Here is a 16,703-nt window from a genome sequence, read left to right as displayed (position 1 = left end):
ATAAAAATAAAGACGAATGGCGAGGTAATTATCGTAGTTTCATTTATAACACAATTTCTCATCTTATCATGCGCACGAAGACGGTACGAAATGTAATTCGAGTGAAAATAGATGACATATCCGCGAAACGTGAATATTAAGAATCCAATTTGATACATAGATAAGAGCTGATGGATGAAACGTTTACAGAAGTTTGTCCGCATCGCGGACATTTGAGGTTTGTAGTTCTGTGCGCGAAACACGAGACCATTCTTGTTATTCGCGGGGCGATTAAAACTGTCAGTTTGAACCAACAGTCTTGTGCGTGTTTCGCATTCCTCATTTACCACGACGTCGATTATTGACGTCGTAATGAAATGTCGCGCTCGAAAAATACCGTCCACAAAGCGGTCGTGTACCTTTAAAGGAATCGCCTCACTCCCTGAGGTTGCACGTCAGCTTGAATTCCGGAAAATTACTTCGTGTCCGGGTCATCTTTGATGCGATCGTCTCTATGGATATCCATTTACAATGATATCGGTAGATGCGGCCTCTGCTCGGCCCTGGAACACACAGGACATTGAACTATGTCTGCGTCTCTCGCTCGTGCGATCATATTGGAGGCTCTCCTTACACAACATGTTTACACGAGGAATTTATTGATTCGGCTGTGTCTATTTTTATACCGTTTTATATCGACGAATATACGCGTGCCGGCGATACTTCTATCGGAATTACTATTGCTTATTATTGTTGTTTATTCAGATCTATAAAAAAATTACCCTTTTTTCAAAAGAAAGACGTTAAAAAAAGGCAAGCGCACGATATACGTGTATTTTAATTATTTGCTTGCTTTTTCATTTAGTGTATTTTAATTATTTACTTGCTTTTTCATTTAGTCCGAAATTTTCATCGGCAGGCATTACTCTGCCGACTCGTACCATATAACCCGTTAAAATTGATCTTCCAAATGGAATTCTTCATTTTGGGATGGCTATTTTCATCGGAACTGCCCGTACGCAATATGATAAGTGCGGGATCGAATTTTCGGCTGATTTTCTGGTTTCGTTGCTGACGAAATTCCAAAATGACGAATGCATGGACTGTCTTCGCGCGCGTTCGCCCCAACATTGTTGAGATAATGACAATTTACACGCATAAATTGGCGATGTCGGAGTTTTCCTTTATTCCGTTGATGCGCACACAGGTGAGCGTAATCGATAAGAGTTGATTATATCCTTAGGGCAAACTTCCTCAATACACCGATAAAGTATCTCAAGAACGTCTGATACATCCGTGAGGTAATATATTCCGTCGGGAATCATTTGTGAAATAATGATTAAATACTTCTTATGGAAGGATTATCGGAACGCTAAGGTTTAATTTAAGCATAGTTCGAATACCGAAATTGATACAGCAAATGATATGAACGATCAAATGGAATGAACTTCTTGTGGGGGACAATCAGCGACAGAGTTGTAATACGATAATAATATTATGAACAATATATAATATATTAACACGTTCGCTACCAGGGTACTCTGAGAAGAAAATCTTGCACCACAACCCAAGGTGATATTTGTTAGAATATGTATGACCCAATTGACATGGGTCTTCTTAGGATATATTTATAACATAAAAATGTAATTATCTCTTGACCAAGGGCATCTATTTTATTGTTTTTTAGCTCAACAATACTGTTCATTTTCAAATTTATTGCAATACGTTATCATAAACTGATGAAGAACACGCACCACACATCTGCGGCGATGGGCTCGGATATAAGAGTCGGGACGCCGCATATATGCGGCAGTGGTAGCGAACATGTTAATAAAGCTTGTAGCTAATCTGCGAAAATGCTCTCTCTTGTTTGTGCGAGCTGCTTCGTTGTAATTTGGATTTTCGCGCCGATTCTAATATTGCAGCATGTTTTCCGTCCTCTTTTTCGTTTCCATCCCATCGTATCTCTAAGTTCGCAAATGCTTTTTCTTATATTGCTGTTAAACACTGTTACTTCCTTCATCTGTTTACTTATCACTATTTACTTCCTTCATCTGTATGTGTCGTTGATTCTTAAACGTTTTCCGTTCTGCAGGTGCCAAACATATTCTTGAGCTTCCGAGAAATTAATCGTGTTTCTTTGTTTTGTAATTGGGCCTAATTATCAGCTATTAACCCTTTCGCCTCGAGCGCCGGATATATCCGGCATCCGCGCGACGACCGGCGCGTGCTTCCGTACGGTGACGACACTTCGGCGGACTGGACTGCCGAAGCGAAAGGATTAATTGTCGCCCCACCAGAGTTGAATATATTCACTCTACTGATCTCTTAATATAGTGAATAACTCTGCACTTAATAAAAAGAATAATAATAATAATAAAGCAAAGTCTCACATAGCCGCAAGTCAAGATCACATAAGATTCATTAATCTCATTCATTATTGAGATTCATTACAAATCTCACACTCATTAATTAACCAGTGGGACACCAACATCTGTTGTGCCTTGTTCACGATTAATGGCTCGTGTCGACCCACTCGCGAAGTAAGCTCGAGAGTTTCAGCAGGTCGGTCAATGTATATAAAATATAAAAATCGTCAACGGTGTCGCGGTGTCGTTACAACTAATAATTACCTGTACCCTTTCCGACGTTAAGAGCTCGAAGCAAGGCTTAGCTGTGACCGGCGATCGTAGGATATCCTGCGGTGTTTCCAAGTCGCGCGCGTGGCATCGTTTTGGTATCGGAATCCGTGTATCCGTTCGAATCGTTGTTTGTCCGCCGCGAAGTTTATCGGTTTCTCAGCAATTTCTCAAAGTTACCGCCGTTCCGGGCGCCCGTTCCGGCGTGTGCGGCGGCATCATCCCTCCCGTTCGCCAGCTTCCTCCGGTGTCTCACCCTTCCCTTCGCCCCACCGTCGCCAAGCCTTCGAGCCAGCATCGCAAGCCGCCCTCTCTCTTCTCCACGATCCTGCGGAATTCCTTTGGAAACTTTCCGATATTCATATCTGCCCGCTACTACATCAAAAATTCCAAGCTCGCCCCCGCTCTCGCCCGCGAGAGTTCTCTCTCAGTTATAAAGGATTCGCAGCCACTTACAATATCAGCCCCGCCGCCCTTTCCCTGCCACTTCGCCCTCTCCGGCATCCGCCCTCTCCAATCTGCCGCGTCCTTCTCCGCCCTCTCTCCTCTTAATGCCTCTCGCCCGTTCGCCGTCGTCGACGGTCGAAGGGCTCATCTTCGTCCTTTCTTCGGCATTCGCTTTCCTATCCGCGCCGTCCGCCCTCTCTCCACCACCACAGCCGTGGTCATCCTTCCCGGCGCGTTCTCCGCACCGATCTGGATTAACGAGGCAACCCTTTTTCTGCCGACCACTCGGAGGAACCCGGACTACGGCCATCCGGCTCGTTCGTGACTCGCCTCGGAACGAGAGCGGGATTTACCTTTCCGATAGAGAGAGAAAGAGAGGCAGATCCTCCTCCTCTCGTCCTCTGCGGCCTTCACCCTCGTCGGCCGCGCCGCGCGCGGGATGCTTACGTTTCCTTGGCCAAAATCCAATCGGAATCGTCGCGTCGGCGAACAGCTTTGGTTATTGCGTCCCTTACTCGTGTCCGATTATGCGCTGATAACTCGCGCGGATCGCGAGAGTCGGAGATTTGTCCCTCGCGCATTCTCTCTTTTCGTTTCCCTTCTCCCTCGTTCTCTCGTCTACGCACGACCCGACGATTCGTTATTCCTAGAAGATCCCGCCGGTAATACGGGCGGTGGGGAAATATTTTCGCACAAAACCGGCCTCGGACGTTTCCTCCCCGGCAAGAATTTACACCCCGGCCTAATTGGTGAGCTATTTAATATCGAAGCTTAAAGGGTTTTATGGACTTAAGCTTCGAAAGCGTAAGTAAGTAGGTAACGAAACTTTGTTGTTCAATTAATTTCGAGTGGACTTCGCTCGAGCGGTAACTCAGGGCCCGGGATCTGATTATCGAGATACTTCGAATTGCAAACTAAAAAGTTCCGACAAATGAAGGCTCCCGCGCGAATTTTTGCCGAAGCGCCAGCTCGCGCATGTGTGTGCGCACCTCGCAGCGTATAACTACGCCAGAACACGTACGCACTTACACACACACACACACACCTAGTTATAATGAACACGACGAGTAGATGTTACCGTCTCCGCGGAGCGTGTCCTTAATTAATGACCGGCCGTGCCAAGCTCGTCGTTCCGTCGCGGATTAATTCGCTTCGAAGTGTCTACTAATTATCAATAGGTTCACGTTGCGCGCTCGTCACGCCGGCGAAATTCTAGCTGGAGCTGTCCAGCCGCAAATCCGCGTGCACGCATGTGCCTTGCTGGGCGCTCACGCTGCGAGAGCGACACACGTGACAGGGGGGCGGGGGGAGGGGGGGGGGAGCGAGCGCACTCGCGCGAACTCGTTGAGCGCGACCGGTCCTTCGCGGCGCACGGAAACCGATTGCGGTGTAAACGTCACGTTCCAGAGGGCGTCTACAATAGCTCATTAAATTGAATAATCATCGAGGAGCCGCAGGTACGTTGCACCTGCAATTTACTTGGTCATTGCGCGCTAAGCTCGAAAGCTCGCTCGAATCGAATCGCGCGGCTGCACGTCCGTTTGTCGCTCACCTCGCACCACTAGCGTCCTTTCTCGCGAATCAACGGTAACGTTTAGCTCACCAGATGGAGAAGAGGCTGCGGAAGGTATCGATAATCGCTTTTTTATCCCAGCTGTTTGTAGATATTAAATATTATAGAATAGGTAGACACAAAATGGAAAATTTTTAACATATTTCAGAAAAGAATACCTTTAACCCTTTGCACTCGAGGGCTCCGGAGCGGAGCCATTTAAAATTTGTCTTCAAACTCTTCAAACTTAAATGCAAATAGCAAGAGCAGAATATCCTATACACAATAGTTTTTACGATTTGTCTATGTCCTTATGCATTGTCTTTATAGCGGAGCCCTCGAGTTTGAAGACAAATTTTAAATGGCTCCGCTCCGGAGCCTTCGAGTGCAAAGGGTTAACATATATTTCAAATATTCATGCACTCAAATAGATATTTTCAACGTAAGGCATAAAATCATAAGCATAAAAGAAGCAGAGTAATATGTATTTCTACCGAAATATATGAGATTTCGTTGTGGTTTCCTCAATTTTCGAATAATCGACAGTCATAACATTCGAATATAACCTGGTTTTTCATTTTCTGATTAATTTGTGGTTTAGGTTTAACTTGATAGTAATGTAAAAATTTTGTTTTTCTATTCATGGTTAATTAAATTTTAAGAGCTGCCATGATCAAAATCATCAGTTTATTGATTAATCATGGATAGAAAAACACAATTTTTGCATTATCATCAGTTCAAGTTTAAATCACAAGTTAATTAGAAAATGAAGTCCCAGCCTATGTGGACATAATATGTAATATTGAAAAATTTCGATGACTTTAGGCTCTTTTAATAAATGCCAGCGTGCGTATTTTTGGTAGTCCTTAGAAATTTACTCGTAATCTGTCGATATAATTAGGTTGGTTAATTTTTAATTCTACACGCGTGTAATGTTTTATCTTTCTCCTTTGGTACAACGTATGTAAATTGAAAAATTAATTATATTAATATTGAGAGAAAATGAGAGAGAGAGAGAGAGAGAGAGAGAGAGAGAGAGAGAGAGAGAGAGAAATCGAAGTGAAGGGATAAATTTATCTCTTGTGACATAATAGGAATATAAAAAAGTGAATTAGAGTGTAAGCGTGAGTTGAGTTCGTCTAAAGGTAAAAACGCGCCGTTCATTACATCTTAGTGTATATATTAAATGTAAAAACTCACACGTTGAAAAGAAGCGTATTAGAGAAACTATATGGAAATCTATTAGCATAATTTTGCGCCGGTTTGTTAAAACTCGCGTGAACGTAACGAGTGACAATCGGCAAACACGACAAAAATAGAAACGTCGGGCTAATATCATTTTGAAGTGTGGAGATTAGCTTCTTTTTTTTTCCTTTTCGCTTTTCATCGAAGGACTTTTATTCGTATGCAAGGAATATGAAATTTCGCGTTACCACGGCGCATAATCGTCCCTATTAAAATATGCGACGCGGAGTCACGTTCCAATTAATTCTCATAATAGACATTAATTAGTCCCCGCAATTACGAGAGTCATATTCGAAATTGTAATCCTGATCGAAATTGAATACGCCGGGCGTGCGTGAGTATGCGTACGCAGCCGATATTAGCATCTCTATGATATAAATTGTTTGTACAATTAAAAGTTCCATCGCCGATACGTACCGCAATCGAAAGGGTGTAGTTCTCGTGACCAATAGCCTCAATATGCAACATTATGATTTAATTACATAACGCCGAGAACCTCGAGAAACGATACGTTCCTTTTTCTTTTTTCAGTTCCGTTGCGTTTACAGGTTTATTCATCTCGAACGTCGCGAGACGTACGTGTTCCATATTCGCGATATCCTGCGAATTTATTATTTATGCTAATATGACAATACTTTTCGACGTTAAATAACTGTTCAAATTATGAATCCGATTTCGGCTCGTATTCGAGGGGGCCAGTAACTATGTATCTATTAACCCTTTTAATGCCGAGCAAAAGTATCGTACCTATGCGAAAAATACCGAGTCAATGTGACGAATTTGCTAAGGTTTAGGAAAAAGCTCATAGAAACCAAACTAAAAATGATATTTACAAAATTCAAAAAGCAGCATATTACGAAATAAAGAAAGAATAAAGTAATGCCAATTGTATTTCAATATTTGTTGAAAATCATACGAATAACATCAATATAAAACATGATGAAAAACATAGAAACAAGTTTCTCTTCTACAAACAATATTTGCACATAAGAATAATCATCGTTTGATCACAGTTTTATGTAGATCACGTAGTATGAAGTATAAGTATTACATTTTCAATGATTTTTAACAAAATAACTAATATCGGGCCTGAGAACGAAACTGTCTCGTGTCGAGTTTCTACCTTATCGCTCCAGTGTGTACAGAGCCTCGGCATCAACCAGCATAGAATATAACAAAAAGTTAAACCCAAAAACAATTTTTTAAATTCTTTTGCAATGAAATTAGACCGTTTATAACGTTTCATAAATTTATTTTGAGATAGAGCTTTCTCGCAATGCGAATAGTAAGACGCCCTCGGATACGCGACGATATATCGTCGTTGGCACTTTTCGCGAGTGTTGCGAACGACGATATATCGTCGTTCGGCCCTAAAAAAGTTAACGTGAACATTATCAATATTATATCATGCGAATCAAATATTATATTTTTGTACTTACGTTACCTTACCTCGTATCCGTTAAAAATGCTCGCCACCTAATACTAATAGAGACATAATAACCGTATCGATTCACCTGTTCGACCTAAAAAGGAAAATAAAATGAAACATAAAAGATGTATGTACGCTTATGTACGATACATGCGATGACATTTCGTCGCGTTAGAATTTTGAAAATTATTTTTCGTTTATATTGAAGCTCTCCACTTTTTCCTCGTCAATAACGCCACCAGCAGAATCGACATCGCGCCGTAATGCCATTTCGGCGTCTCTAGTAGCTCATTAAATCGAATAATTATCAGCCATAATCGCATTGGCGTTTACACGGCTACCACATTGTTGTATGCCTATACTCGCGTCCGCACACCTCGGAATTTTGATCGACTGGTAAATGGATCCCTTGACGACTGTGAATTATTTATTCCCTACACGCGATTAACGTCATGTAATCAACGATAACATAATGAACATATTGCCTGGTGTTTGTAATGACGTAGTAATACCATTGCACCTCTCTGCCTCTCTCTGCCTCTCTCACCCTCTCTTTCTTTCTCTAGCTTGTGCACGCGTGCTATTGATTATTTCTATCTTCAATCTTCTAGAGAAGCAGTCTTTTCCCGCGCGAGGGCATTGATTCTCCCGATCGGATATTGTGATTCGCGCTAGGCTAATGTCGCGAAATCAATAAAAGAGCGGTGCGGTCGGTTAATTTAAGACGCGTGAATTTAACGCGCCCGTTAATGCAGAATTTCGGGACGAATGCTCCAGTAACGGATAAAACTGCAGACACGTTCGTTCCTTATTTTTCCACCGACGCAATGAGATCTCAGCAATCAAGGGATGATAGCTATAAACGAGAGTGAAGACTACGACGTGTACATTAATCGTCTCTTTATTTGACTATATATATATATATATTTATATATAGTATATATATACCTCCGTTGGCGACAATATTTCGATAAGTCGTGGCATGGCTTGGTACAAGTTGCGTTTCATACTGGTAATATTACGGGGGACAGTAATTAATTACACCGACGCACAGGTATGCATATCAATTAATCGTATGTATATCATGTATATATAACATATGCACGCGCGTGAGATTATTGTACAGTGTGCGATGCGCCGCCGTTACTAAACGTTTTCTCGACTCTTGGTTCGACGGAACCGATGGGGGTTGAAAAAGATAGTTGATGGGGACGAAAAGGGAGGGAAAGGGGACAGAAGTCATGATAATATTCACAATAGTGGAGGAGCGGGGGATAAGTCGCCATTCTGTTTACCTATGTATACACATCGTGCAAAATATATTAAGGTCAGGCCACTCGTACAGAGGACAGTGTTGAGTCGTCCCTCTTAAAGGCTAACCGTTCTTTTCGTGTCGCCGATTCATTTTTTCGTTCGTCGATCCTTTGAGTCGGCGCGATCGTGTCTCAAAGAATCGGTGCGCACAATTTCTCTTACTCTCTTGCTCTCTCGCTTTTTTTTGTTTATTCTCTTCTTCTTTCTCTCTCTCTCTCTCTCTATCTTTCTGTCTACGACTCAATCGCAAAAAGCACTTTTTTACATTGTTCCAGATATGACCAAGCGGACTGTATTCCGAATGATATGTGCATAAGGACGCTCAAAAGTATCGATACTCGGGGCTCACGAAAATATCGGCTACCGATACCTTTTTGGCATATCTAGCTCGATAGCGGCGTCGATATCCGATACTTTTACTTGAACGATGGAGCAAATGGGATTCGGGTATCGGTACTCTTAAACGTTCACCACATGTACGACGCCACGTCTCGTCGATGGATTGGAGCGATTGAAGGTCCACGAGAACGACCAAGGCGCACGGAGGCTCACCGATATGTAAGTAAACATCACGTAAAGCATGCTCGAATCGTCAAATGATATGTTAATTTGTGCGATGCGACAGCGCAATCGCCGGCGCTCCTCGTATCTCAACCCTTTCAACTGTGAATCGAACTTCCTTAGATACGAATTCGAGAGAACGGATCCAAGTCTTGCGTATGCTACATGGAGAAAAAAGTATAATTGGGTTAATCTGACAATGAGTGTATCAAACAAGTTTTGCTTAAAGGAAACGGAAATTTTGCTTCTTAATTAAACCGATAACCCGTTTCTTATGACCACAAATTCTGTTTGTTTCAAGCAAAACTCGCTTGCTTTGTTCATTGTCACATCAACTCAATCAAACTTTTTCTTCCGTGTATCGTATATTTTATTAATCGTGACATCGCGTGTAAAAATCGCGAAACCTAAATCTGTCTGTTTCGTTGAGTAACGAAATGAATTTATTACGACGAGATGTCAGAAGAATTTTATATTTAAAATTTATTTTTCCTCATGGATTTATTCTTTATAAGATGTGCCCGATTGAATTATACGTTAAAGAGACACGTTTAAATTCATCAATGACGCAGTTGAAAGGTTTGGGTTAATTTCGCCGATCTCCGTCTGTGCATCCTCCCGACCGCGTCTTCACATCGCGAATCGATACGAACCGAAATATGGATGCGTTATAATTATTCTCAACTGTCCAATGATAGATTATACAATTTAGCGTTTATACGGTGTACGATACTACTCCTCGACTATCTTGTGTCGTTTCGTCGTCGCGAGGACGATTCACGGGGGGTGGCGAGACAGTCGAATTCATCCTTGTAAAGCGATATGCCAGCGATAACAATCATCAAAACGATAATCAACAATGATAGGTCAACGGAATTCTCGATGATTTGGGAACACGGAGACTCGCGTTATCCGCCGTATAGCGCGTAAAGGCCGATTCGATTACGATTTGATTTTTTATTTCTCTCGTTTGCAAGAAGATAAAATCGCATTTTTAGATATATTTATATATATATATATATATCTTTATATATATATTTATATATGTATATTGCATAACCCTCGTAAAACACCTACGGTCAACAATTCGATAAACCCTATTCCGTAATTTACACAATCTACACATAGAAGTTTTTCCCGCTTTCCGTTAATAATTAGACATCGCGACGTTCTCTCCCGCACGGCACTCACACACGACATACACGTTACACATATACGCGCGCAACACACTCATACGTATACACACACGCACGCGCGCACGCACACACAGGCATGTACACTCACTTATTGTGACTATAACGAGGCCCAATTGCTGTGTAAGTAACGAAACAATCGTGCGAGCTTTGACGGCGGCCAACAAACACTTCGGTCCGTCCTCACGTGACGTTAAACACGAAATTCGCCATCACGATAATGTGACACTAATAGATTACAGTGTCACGACACTCGCGACACTCCTCGGCTCGTATCGCGACGATCGATATATTATTATCGATAGTTGCGCAAGAATTAGTTGCGACGGTCATGCTCAAAATTGTCGCGCGGACGTTTCCGTGATATTCGCTGTATTTACGATACGATTCCCTTTCAGCACGCGAACAAACGTCTCGTACAATTGAAATTAAATCAAAGTGGAACGAGTCCCGGGATAGATGACACCTCGTGGGAGGAGCTGCGCGTGCAATTCGCGATCGTGGCTGCTGCGGGTATAAAATTATCCGTGAATCCTTTATACGGATGACCCGACCTGATCAAGTCAGACACGGGGCTATTGTCGCGTTAATGCTGTTTTCATTTATCCAGTCAAAGTCTCTCATCGCGTCACGGAGACACGCTGAGTGATACGTCACCGGCCGTGAGAGGTACTCGTACCGAAAAAATGTACACACACACACACACACACACACATACGGACATGCACGCACACACAAACACACGTCAGAGGGGAAAAATGGATCTATTAGTTTCCATTACGATGATATTGCGAGATTCTATTTTTATTCCGGACGTTTATTGTGATCGATGATACGACAACGAATATGATACATGATTTAATGTCACGTGAAGAAGGGGACCCGAAGTGACCCAGTTGTCATACCTTGTTACACGTTATTACACCTCTGAGAAAACGCATCGCGCTGGCTGGTAGGCAGGCCGTGCTCGCGCCATTCTTCGTGTGTGCTCACATCGCAAGTATAAAATATTTAACCTCCATACGCGTTAATCGCCCATTTACAACGCGACTGCGAGATGACGTAATTGACAACGCCGTCGGTATAACGAGTGGGTAGCAAAAGTGTCGTCGTTATAAAGCGTCGCGTCCTTTTGTCTACCGGGAGTGTTCATTGTCCCATTTAAATGGACGACTTTTCTGTAAAAGGACCTAAGTGCCTTTATGTCAAAACTGAGAAATAGGATTCTAAAGTTCCCGCTCGGGGGGAAATGTAATAGCATTTCCCGCCATAAGAGTAATTTACAGCGAAGTTATGGAAGTCTCTTAATCTACTTAACGAACCTCGCGGCTATTAGATTTAAAATTTGACTGCTAACGAGTTGATGAACGTTAAAACTCGAAAGTGCGTGTACATTTACGCGGGAAGCAGGTGAGCAGGTGTTTTTCCCGTTGTCCCCGTGTTTTCGCGTAAACATGTCCGAGACTTGCCGAGATGGTTTTACTTCGAGATCGTTAAGAGTGCAGACTCTCGGTGCCGTTTGTAGAAAAGTCGTCAAAATGGAGCAACAATGTGAATAAAGCTTGAGAAAAGCGACGTGGACCCTTGGAAACGCCGATATTGATGAGAGTCGCCTTAAAGAAATTGTCGAATTTCTTCTAAAAAGAACAACGAAGGCGAGCATTTGGCACGTTTTCTAATCGGGATGAGTATAAATTATCTCTCTCTCTCTCTCTCTCACACACTTTCGTTTTCGTCCGCGTGCATGTTGTTGTGACCGAGCCAATATCATGTATCAACAACTTTACCGAGCCGAGTTGTGTTCTCGACAGACCGTGAATTTTCCGAGATTTTACGTGAGCGCGTTGTCAATCATACAACACCGTTTACAAATGAATTCCAGCGTTAATGTAAATATACATGAGACATTTATATGTCGTGTATATAAAATCGAAAACAAAAGTGAAAGCGCAGCGTTCCTGCGATCGCGCGAGGTAAGCCGATTCTATCGTATATACAATTTGATAATATTTCGCAATCAAGATTAAGTTTTACGTCGACATTAATCGACATTTTATGGCTGAGCTATTGGTGAAACCTATTGGTGATTAGTAGATGCAGCAGTCAATTATTTATGAAGCAATGTTTTACGAACAAACGAAACTATATTCCCGACTTTTAGCACGAAACACGCATAGATTCTTCATCGTCCCGAAATTCTTATCGCGATAAGTTACTTCGCGCTTTCGAACGTTACATCTTCTTGGCTTAATATCGGAAACAATAAAACAAAATATTCGCATTACTCGCCGAAAAAGTTAGACGCGTGACACAGCTTGTCTCACTAATGTCGGAATGTCGAGAAGAGAGATGTGTTCCCGTCGCACGTATCCAGATTGATGGTCATTTAATAACGAAATTGTCGATAAAAAGTATTTCGTTACGATTGCTCGCGGCCAATATGTTAATGAAAAAATTTTCAATTACCGTCCTGTCATATGCATTAAAACATTTCTTTTTTCCTTTCGAAGCATGTAATATGCAAACGTCGTGCGAAAGTAGAAGGGAAAAAACTGGGGAGAAATTAAGAAAAGCTCCGTTCTTTCGTCCGGTTTGTACATACGACTTGGAGGCTCGAAGGAAGCGCGTTTCGAAATTGAATTTTGTCCGCAGGATTTTTCGCACGAGATGCATGCACGGACGGAAGAGAGACGGTAGCGCGCTTCTCGATCGTGCGAGATCGGCTGGATTAGACATCGATATCGTGACAGCGACGATCGATCGTGGATTCGCGCCGTTAATTAAACGCGCGCGATTTCTCGCCTTCGCCCGCTCGCTGGACAGTCGCTTTCTCCGACCGTCGGCGCCTCGACGTGAGCGACGTTCGCGTAATTGATTCCACGTGTAACGCCTCGCCTTGCTTCGTCCCGTTCCGCGAGATAACGTTCCGCGCGCGCGTGCGAAAAAAGATCTGCGATTTAATAATTACGTCATTGGCCGGTGACGTCGGCCGCGAGATGCGGCTGCTAACGAGATATCTCGTTATGCCGCAGACGGACAATCGCGGACATTGGGCCGATGACGACGAAATTTCACGATCTTCGGTCTGCCGTTAACGTTTCGTCGATATTCGTTAAGCTGTTAATTTACACGGGCGTTAAACGGAAGAGTGGCCACGTTGGATCGATGCCACGACGAGCGGAAATATGGACGGCTTTTATGGTAGAAGCGGAACCGCCGGTCGTCTCTGTGTCAAAATTGAGAAGCTCCCGTGGCTCGTCCCAAGGAAACGAAAGTAGTATAGCATTCTGTGATAAAACATTTCGAGTGTATGCGAGGGTAAAAATATACACGTATTACGTCAGAGTTGGGGAAAAAGTTACTTTTTAAAAATAAAGCATACGGTGTGTGTTTTGCTGCTAGCTTTTGTCGACAGATTTGTTTAAGCTGCGTACTGTTAAACTGGCAGTGATATTGATTTTTGCTTCACACGCATAATTTATCTTTACAGTTCAAATTTTTCTTTTACCTCTCCGTTTTGCATCTCCTTTCTCTATCACTAACAAGAGAGCTACTTTTTATTCTCCTCACCATCATTTTACTTTGTATATTTAAATATATGTGTATATATATGAAAAATATACATAATATATATAAATAATATATATAGAATAAATAAAATATATAAACATATAATTAAAAAATAAATATATATAATGTTTATATAATATAAATACAAATATATAAATTATATATAAACAGATTTACAGATATATACCACTATGCACCGCACTAATTTCAATAAGTCATATAATACATCTATCTTTCTTGACTAGAAGGAATAAAGAAAAATAATAACGATCTAGGTTTTGAAACTCAGCATGTGAGCACGCATGACAAGCACACGCTCCGTACAAAATTTCTAGCTTCGTATCCAGCATGTCCGGTATCTTGCATGTGATTTAACACGAAAGAAAACATATCATGGGTTACAGACTTAACTCATTATCATCACCTTTTACCCACTGAACAAACGTCGCATATCTTTGCCGTTACTCAAGCTTTGAAAAGCAAGTCGTCACAATTTTTATTATTTTCCATCAAGTTTTGAAGTATATTTTTATTTGACTCGCTGCTATCCATCCTATATAAATATATTCTATCTTTACAAAGTAATATTAAAAGTGACGGTTACATATTCGTTACCGTTGTGTGTAAAATGTAATTGCGTTACCGTTGTCGTTGCTAACGAAGAAAAATAACTTTGTTATGGAGTTATCAGTGAAAAAGAATAATTTACAGCGATAACACGTTATCTCCCAACCCTGCGTGACACATAAAATCTGTTTAACGACATTTGAAACGTCCGCCTGGAAACAGCCAAAACTGCCGTTTGTCTCCTTTGAGAATAAAAGTCGTCCATATTGGTGGCCTTTGAGCGTGTTGACGGCCGATCCGACATCTCGTCGAGTACCGCACGCTATTTTTATGTGTGACACGCGTTACGTTCCATGTGACTTAATTTAACGTGTCGCTTGTTAATACACGGACGCTCTCTCTCTCTCTCTCTCTCTCTTTCTCTCTTTACGGTCTACTCGTACCTCCGTTATTTGCACGTGAAAATTAATATTAGCGTTTGTTGCCTCGCTTTTTAAATAGAATTTTACAAATGCGTTTCCTTCATCATCAAAATGCGAGCCGGCAGGTGTTTAATTACCGCGCCGAGTTGACGTTGATGGAGGCCGCCGCGAATTCCGCATACGTAATTTTAATCCGTCAGTTTATACGGCGCGAACGATATAAATAAACGAGAACGCAGGCGTGTGGTGTCTATTTGGAGGAAACCGGACTGCTGTAAGATTGTTACGCGTAATTAAAACCGTGATATATTATATATACACATACCGTGAGCTATACGTTACGCTCGCGCATTTAATGCTCTCGCGATATTATTTCTTTTTTTTGCTTTTCTTCCTTTTCCCCCTGATGATTTTCGCGTCCGAACTCTCTCGTCGTTCACTCGCGGTGAGTCTCGCGACGTGTCCCGTTCGCGTGGCCGGGATGCCACGTGGTCGTCTAATCAGTCGCTCCCGCGTAGTCGAGGTATCGTCTCTCGTGGCGGTATCGACGCGGAGGTATCGACACCCGCTACGGTGGACGTCGGCTGATTTCGCGGAAGACGCCGGGAACGCGACTCGGCGGGACTATTCCCCGCTGCTTATCTCGCAATCTCCCCCGCAGCCGGGAGAATCGAGCTGTGAGCGAACTAGTTCAGGTTTAGTCGTAGGGCGTGTTACGTCTATCTTACGTCGAAGCGAGCAAGTGGTTCAGCGCGATGCCGATCAGGACGACGCCGACGGCCGGCGGCGCGTTCTCCCTCGACGTGGTCGACGCCGAATTGTCGTCCGCGTCGAACGCCGGCTCCAGGGTCGAGCCCGTTTCCCTCAGGGAGCCTTGATACACGCGGTTCAGTCTGTGATCGCGATCGCCGATCGACTCATCCGCGTCGTCCTCCAATCTCCGGTTGCCGATCTTGGAGTGCTCAGGCAGCTCCATGTCTAGAACACAACAACGGCGGGAAGTATCGTTAATATTTGCGCGGAGAGTCCTCATCAATCGTTGACTCGAGATATCGTCTAATTGTTTCGCTATGGCCAAGTTGAACTCTGCCATCTGTGTCGTCGTACACGTGTAATGGATTACAGCAACGCGACCGGTGCCTGTTGTTCTGTACACTGTATGTAATTCGTTGTACAGCAGATTCCATCAATAATACTCCATTCTCTAGGCATAGTCATTATTTTTCTGACATTGAAATCTTTTTTTAATTACTTTCGAATTCGCGCATCACGACTTCTGCTTTGGAAGATCGTTGCTGATTCATCAAATTGTCAACGGTCATGATGTACAAATATTGCTGCTGGAATTGGAAACGTTTGATACCACTATGCCTAGGCAGTGAGACGGTATTAATGGAGTCTGCTGTACGTCATGCGTGTATATATGTGAATTTTCTTTTTTTTAACTAGTTTATTAGTAAATTTCTTATTCGTGATATCAAAAAAAGTGACAAAACCAACGTTGCTTAGCAACGACAGGTCATTCGCTGGCTCTCAATACATATTACAAAAGAAAGCCATTATAGAATGTCGTTTAATATTAAAAAATCATTTAACGAGTCTCTGTCATAGTGGATCGTAATAGCGAAAGAGTTAATAATGGACCTTAAACGTCTACCGTCGACGGTAGATTTACTTGGAAGTGGGTTAGTTCCCCCGAAGAATGGTTATTTCCGATTCTGTTTCTGAATCTTTCATATTCGGGACAAATCGCTATTTTCGGAGTTAAATGGGGGGGGGGGGGGG

At 42.5% G+C, this 16,703-nt stretch overlaps 1 protein-coding gene and 1 long non-coding RNA gene across 2 annotated transcripts in view; both read right to left on the bottom strand.

Annotated features, from left to right (window-relative positions):
• Positions 1–6,383: 6,383 nt before the first annotated feature.
• On the bottom strand, positions 6,384–13,966 carry LOC106751976. The gene is made up of 3 exons (XR_001375109.1): positions 11,265–13,966; positions 7,302–7,385; positions 6,384–6,462 (listed from the first exon to the last, which is right to left on the bottom strand). It is a non-coding gene; the product is annotated as an uncharacterized LOC106751976 (long non-coding RNA).
• A 155-nt stretch (positions 13,967–14,121) lies between these two features.
• The window catches only part of LOC106751974 (lachesin-like), a 173,510-nt gene continuing 170,928 nt past the window's right edge, over positions 14,122–16,703 (bottom strand). Inside the window, exon 9 of the mRNA XM_014633314.1 lies at positions 14,122–15,896. Coding sequence (XP_014488800.1) covers positions 15,643–15,896 — 254 coding nt within the window. The 3' untranslated portion in view covers positions 14,122–15,642. The remainder of the gene's footprint in view (positions 15,897–16,703) is intronic.

This window comes from Dinoponera quadriceps, unplaced genomic scaffold (genome assembly GCF_001313825.1).
Source record: "Dinoponera quadriceps isolate SergipeBrazil2010 unplaced genomic scaffold, ASM131382v1 scaffold426, whole genome shotgun sequence".
Classification (NCBI taxonomy): Eukaryota; Metazoa; Arthropoda; class Insecta; order Hymenoptera; family Formicidae; genus Dinoponera; species Dinoponera quadriceps.
Note: the sequence above shows the minus strand (reverse complement) of the source record. Positions and strands in the feature narration are given on the sequence as shown.